This window comes from Nanorana parkeri, unplaced genomic scaffold (assembly GCF_000935625.1).
Source record: "Nanorana parkeri isolate BGI_ZX_2015 unplaced genomic scaffold, ASM93562v1 scaffold1851, whole genome shotgun sequence".
Lineage (NCBI taxonomy): Eukaryota > Metazoa > Chordata > Amphibia > Anura > Dicroglossidae > Nanorana > Nanorana parkeri.
Genome location: NW_017308119.1, coordinates 113,087 through 119,816, shown reverse-complemented (window position 1 = coordinate 119,816; position 6,730 = coordinate 113,087). Strand labels below are relative to the sequence as shown.

The following is a 6,730-nucleotide window of genomic DNA, read 5'->3' as shown; positions in this document are numbered from 1 at the left end:
TGTCCCCAGGGCTCCTGCCATAATGTCCTGTCCCCAGGGCTCTTGCCATAATGTCCTGTCCCCAGGGCTCTTGCCATAATGTCCTGTCCCCAGCCCTCCAGCCATAATATATTGTCCCCAGGGCTCATGCCAATATCTGCAAGTATGCGGTGTATACGTACACATTATGGCAAGAGCCCCGAGGACCCCTTATGTTTACTTCTGCCTTGACTATCTCCTACCGAATAACACCTAATAAGATACAAAGACCAAGAGCCGGCGTCTCACCCTCTTCCGTCTCCTGCTTCTCACTGCTCAGATCATAGAAGTAAATGTGCTGCGTGGTGACCTCCAGCCGCCCAAGAATGACGTCCACGACGGTGATCAGCTCGCAGTCCTCCGAAATCACCAACTTCTCCTTCTGGTTTGGCTCTTTGGTCTCCCCACTGCAACAGATAGGACAGATGGTAAAAAAACACCAGTTATACAGTGTTTCATCCGAAAATAAGACAGTGTCTTATATTTTTTTTTCCACAAAAAAAAAGACACTAGGTCTTATTTTCGGGGGATGTCTTATGTGTACCTGGCTGCAGCTGTCCGCTCGTGCGTGCGGATGGGCGTGCGTGCGTTCGGGCGGGAGGGAGCTGCGTCCGCTCTCAGCTATAATGCCGTCCAGGGAGCCAGACAGGTGGGCGTGCGGGGAGGGGTGCCTGGCGGGTGGGCGAGAGGGAGCTGCGGCCGCTCTCTGCTCTAATGCCCTCCATGGAGCCAGAAAGGTGGGCGGGCCGGGGGCGTGCCTGGCGGGCGGGAGGGAGGGAGCTGCGGCCGTGACATGTAAAATTCTATTATATGTGCAGCTACCCCAAAAGTAAGACCTAGCGCGGATCTCTGTAATATAAGACCTACCACCGAACTAGGTCTTATTTTCGGGGTAGGTCTTATATTACCTGATGATAGCGCTAGGTCTTACTTTCGGGGAAAAACGGTAACTGTGAACGAGAATCATGTTGGGCGGGTCGGGTAAATGTCTATTCTGGCTTTTCCTGGATTGTATTGTATCCAATGTCCGGGCACTACATGCGCCATTCCCTGCAGCACTCCAGTTATACCATGCACCTATATAAGCTCCCCATCCCGGGGCTCCGGTGTATATCTCATCTGAATTGCTGGAGAACATTTGATACGGGCACAAGGAATAAGTGGGCGTGGCTTGGACTGTTCTAAGGCTGAAGATAATAACGAGTGTGTTCCTTCTGTGTTATTATTATGTAACTATAGAAAGTCCGCTTCAGTTAGAGACTCAGAGCAAGCAAAAGTAATGTCACAACTATCAGTGGATTTGGTAGTTGGCGTTCCCTTGAAGAAACTGCTAATGAAATTCAATCTTCCTCATCACCCCCGGCTTTGCTTTTGCCTACTTCAGAGTCTCACTTCTCCTGCTACAAAACGGATATTTCCACATCACAGTGAGATCTCACTTCCATAAAGGTACATCTCTGTTCCTGTCGGGTTTTCTCACACATTTTTGTGTGTTCCAGTTCCTGTTACATTCACCATAATATAGAATAAATCCAGCAGAGATGGTGGGAACTCTTTAAATGGGCACAGCGGGTGTACAGACCCGGGAACTCAGCACAGGGATGGTGGGAGCTCCTCATAATGGGCACAGCGGGGGTACAGACCCAGGAACTCAGCACAGGGATGGTGGGAGCCCCTCATAATGGGCACAGCAGGTGTACAGACCCGGGAACTCAGCTCAGGGATGGTGGGAGCTCCTCATAATGGGCACAGCGGGGGTACAGACCCAGGAACTCAGCACAGGGATGGTGGGAGCCCCTCATAATGGGCACAGCAGGTGTACAGACCCGGGAACTCAGCTCAGGGATGGTGGGAGCTCCTCATAATGGGCACAGCGGGGGTACAGACCCAGGAACTCAGCACAGGGATGGTGGGAGCCCCTCATAATGGGCACAGCAGGTGTACAGACCCGGGAACTCAGCTCAGGGATGGTGGGAGCTCCTCATAATGGGCACAGCGGGGGTACAGACCCAGGAACTCAGCACAGGGATGGTGGGAGCCCCTCATAATGGGCACAGCAGGTGTACAGACCCGGGAACTCAGCTCAGGGATGGTGGGAGCTCCTCATAATGGGCACAGCGGGGGTACAGACCCAGGAACTCAGCACAGGGATGGTGGGAGCCCCTCATAATGGGCACAGCAGGTGTACAGACCCGGGAACTCAGCTCAGGGATGGTGGGAGCTCCTCATAATGGGCACAGCGGGGGTACAGACCCAGGAACTCAGCACAGGGATGGTGGGAGCCCCTCATAATGGGCACAGCAGGTGTACAGACCCGGGAACTCAGCTCAGGGATGGTGGGAGCTCCTCATAATGGGCACAGCGGGGGTACAGACCCAGGAACTCAGCACAGGGATGGTGGGAGCCCCTCATAATGGGCACAGCAGGTGTACAGACCCGGGAACTCAGCTCAGGGATGGTGGGAGCTCCTCATAATGGGCACAGCGGGGGTACAGACCCAGGAACTCAGCACAGGGATGGTGGGAGCCCCTCATAATGGGCACAGCAGGTGTACAGACCCGGGAACTCAGCTCAGGGATGGTGGGAGCTCCTCATAATGGGCACAGCGGGGGTACAGACCCAGGAACTCAGCACAGGGATGGTGGGAGCCCCTCATAATGGGCACAGCAGGTGTACAGACCCGGGAACTCAGCTCAGGGATGGTGGGAGCTCCTCATAATGGGCACAGCGGGGGTACAGACCCAGGAACTCAGCACAGGGATGGTGGGAGCCCCTCATAATGGGCACAGCAGGTGTACAGACCCGGGAACTCAGCTCAGGGATGGTGGGAGCTCCTCATAATGGGCACAGCGGGGGTACAGACCCAGGAACTCAGCACAGGGATGGTGGGAGCCCCTCATAATGGGCACAGCAGGTGTACAGACCCGGGAACTCAGCTCAGGGATGGTGGGAGCTCCTCATAATGGGCACAGCGGGGGTACAGACCCAGGAACTCAGCACAGGGATGGTGGGAGCCCCTCATAATGGGCACAGCAGGTGTACAGACCCGGGAACTCAGCTCAGGGATGGTGGGAGCTCCTCATAATGGGCACAGCGGGGGTACAGACCCAGGAACTCAGCACAGGGATGGTGGGAGCCCCTCATAATGGGCACAGCAGGTGTACAACAATGGAATATATCCACAATATTTCAGATCACTTACGGATAAATATTTAACAAATCCTCCTCAGCCAGCTGGTCGTCCTCCATCTCGTTCACCTTCGCTTCCTTCGCCACAGCAAGCGGGAAAGAATCTGTGAGTAACTGACGGTGGTCAGTACCTGGAGAGAAGAAGATGAAGCCAGAGCTAAAACCGAGCAAATCTGAACTCAGAGATGATTTTAAAGGTTCATTCGCACACAGACAAAACAAAACACACACATAAGCGGGATTCATGTCCCACCCAAAAGCAGTGCCCAGAGCGCGCCTCACCAAGGTTGTCGCGGAGTGCGCTGGATTCCGTGTGAGCATCAAAGTTGTAATTTGGCACCAGCTTCAGCCGCATCCTGGAATAAGTCTCCACGTTGGACAACTTCCACTGAACCTCCGCTGGGTTCCTGACACACGGAGAAGAAAAACATTATATTATAAGGGAACTCCGGCCTTCCCTTCAGTCTTCACAGTTGTATCGGCTCCCCTCCTGGACTGACATGGCTTCCTCTGATGTCACTGCACACTGAGTGTCTCCTCTTTTACCGTGGTGCTCAATACTTTCTACAATGGGGGTAAAGTGTCATTCTGCCATTTATCTACAATCCCAACACATGCGATTTACATATAAAGGACACTAAACAATCTTGAGACAAAAAAGAAAAATTGACTATAGGACTCCACGTAGGTTCCTGTTTTTACAGCACCCAGATACTCCAAGGCAGTGGTTCTCAACCTGTGTAACCTCAGGACCCACATTTGTCCTCGATCATTAAGTCGCGACCCAAGTCGAACTGCAGTGGAACGCATGGCAGTGTGGGCTGCTCTGCTGTGACGGAGCTCCATCCATATGTGCATTGCTTGTACAGCTCCCATGCGCTCCTGTAGGTGTCGGGAGCCAGAATGTGATTTCACTCCAGTCCAGGCACCTCTACAGGACATGCGAGGTAGCTAGTAGCATTACACGCATGGATGGAGCTCCCTCGCGACCATACCCACAGCCCACCCCACCTCAAGTCAACACTCGGAGCCGGGCAGCATATTTTGAATGGCTGCTCAGTGTAAGAATGGACAGGGCTGCGCTAGGGGGAGGCTGAGGAGCCTCTCACCTAGAAAAGTGGAAGGCATGGGGGGACCCACTGAACATGGGGTCGCGACCCACTTTTGGGTCCCGACCCACCAGTTGAGAACCAAGGCTCTAAGGGACCCACTTCCCTCAGAATCTCACATGCGCCCCTACCCCCCCCCTCCCCCCTATGGTTACTCACCGATCAGCCCAGGCACCGCGAGGACAGGTCAGCAGGCGCAGCAGAGATTTCCATTGTCTCAGTACCGTGTTATGGTGGCTGTTGATCTGTTTCAGCACGCTGTTGTATCTGATATTCTCGCGCTGCATCCTCTTCATAACCGGCTCCAGGATCAGCTCCTGTAACACACCAATAAAAGCCATTCACAGGGGACTTGTCGCAAAGCATAGACTCTGTTCCTTGCTTTCCATGCGGGATGACCAGTGAATTTTGGTAAACTCGGTTTTCTTGAGAACTTCCGATTTCAAATTTGCGGACTTTTTAAAAATTACTATCAGGGATCGTCAATGTGCATGATTAGTTGTTTGATGGATGCCGGAGATTTAAACCACCTGACAGTCTCTTTTATCTCTCAGGGCCTCTATTGGTAAGATCTCTGCATGAAGTTTCCAGACCTGTACACCTGCTGTACCCATTACAAGGAGTTCCCACCATCCCTGTGCTGATTTCCTGTGACTGAACACCTGCTGCGCCCATTATGAGGGGTTCCAACCATCCATATGCTCAGTTCCTAGGTCTGCATGCCTACTATACCCATTATGAGGGGCTCCCATGATCCTTCCGCTGAGTTCCCCGTTCTGCACACCTGCTATGCCCATTATGAGGGGTTTCCATCATCTGACCGCTGAGTTCCTGGGTCTGAACACCTGCTGTGCCCATTATGAGGCATTCCAACCATTTATACTCCATTCCCAGGTCTGCATGCCTACTATGCCCATTATGAGGGGCTCCCATGATCCTTCCGCTGAGTTCACCGTTCTGCACACCTGCTATGCCCATTATGAGGGCTTCCCACCATCTATATGCTCAGTTCCCAGGTCTGCATGCCTGCTGTGCCCATTATGAAGGCTTACCACCATCCCTGCCTGCCTACTGTGCCCATTATGAGGGGTTCCCATCATCCCTGTGATTAGTTCTTGGGTCTGAACAGCTGCTGCGCCCATTATGAGGGGTTCCCACCATCCATATGCTCACTTCCCAGGTCTGCATGCCCATATGAAGGCTTACCACCATCTCTGCATGCCTACTGTGACCATTATGAGGGGTTCCCACCATCCATATGCTCAGTTCCCAGGTCTGCCTGCCTTCTGTGCCCATTATAAGGCTCCCGCGATCTCTGTGCAGGATTTACTTTAGTTACAATGTAACAGGAAGATCCGGATCCCCAATACACACTCGCTACAGCAGTCCCATTGTGTTTTTAAATCTTGTAATGTTTTTAAGCATTAAGCCCATTTATCTTTGTCACAAATTCTGACTAATGAAAATGTTTACTGTACAAGTGACAGGTCCAAGTGAACAAAATCAGCTCCAGAATAAGAAGAAAAGAGAATCCCATTACCTGAAATTTGGCTTTGCTTTCTCCCTTCTCCGCCTCCCTTCTTAACGAGCTGCTCATAAGTGCATCATAGCACGAGTTCCAGAAGGATGACATCTGGTGGTGACCTTTCTTAAATGTGTCCTCAAACTGCTCCATGATGGGCTGGACCTGAGGGGAGGGTTAAACCTGTGATATCAGAAGGGTCCAATCACGGAGCTCAAATGTAAGGCGACGGATGTAAACAGGAGAAAGTCAAATACAAAAAGCAAAGAAAAAAAGAACACGATGGGAAAAAGAAAAAAATAGGGAAAAGTCTAAATAAAATAATGCAAAACAAGCAAAGAGAAAAGTAAAAGAAGCGAAAGAGAAAGAAGAGATCAGGTTAGATGAGGGTGTAGCAGAATAGTCTAGCCTAGTTCACAGCAAAATAGCTTAGCCTAGAAGAGAGTAACCTAACCGAGCAGAGAAGCCTAGAATAAAGTAAGCAAGCCTACAGGAATGCAGAGTAATGGAGAGCAGAGGGGAAAGAAAAATGAAGAGATGAGAGAAAAGGGAGAAGAATAAAAAACAAATAAACTGAAAAAAAAAAAAACGGAAAATAAAAAACACAATAAAGAGAGAAAGAGAAGTGACAGAAGAGGAGAGACTAGTGTGTAGAAGAATAAAGCAGAGTAGACTAGCCTAGAATAAAGCATAGTAGAGTACAGAAGACTAGCCTAGAGTAGAGTACAGAAGACTAACCTAGCATAGAGTACAGAAGACTAGCCTAGAGTAGAGTACAGAAGACTAGCCTAGAGTAGAGTACAGAAGACTAGCCTAGAGTAGAGTACAGAAGACTAGCCTAGAGTAGAGTACAGAAGACTAGCCTAGAGTAGAGTACAGAAGACTAGCCTAG

The 6,730-nt window shown here is 51.0% G+C and overlaps 1 protein-coding gene across 1 annotated transcript in view; it reads right to left on the bottom strand.

Annotated features, from left to right (window-relative positions):
- Positions 1-6,730, bottom strand: part of LOC108799900 (neurobeachin-like protein 2) — a 104,045-nt gene that overhangs the window by 31,424 nt on the left and 65,891 nt on the right. Inside the window, 5 exon segments of the mRNA XM_018571836.1 lie at positions 268-425; positions 3,221-3,338; positions 3,490-3,614; positions 4,476-4,633; positions 5,857-6,003. Coding sequence (XP_018427338.1) covers positions 268-425; positions 3,221-3,338; positions 3,490-3,614; positions 4,476-4,633; positions 5,857-6,003 — 706 coding nt within the window.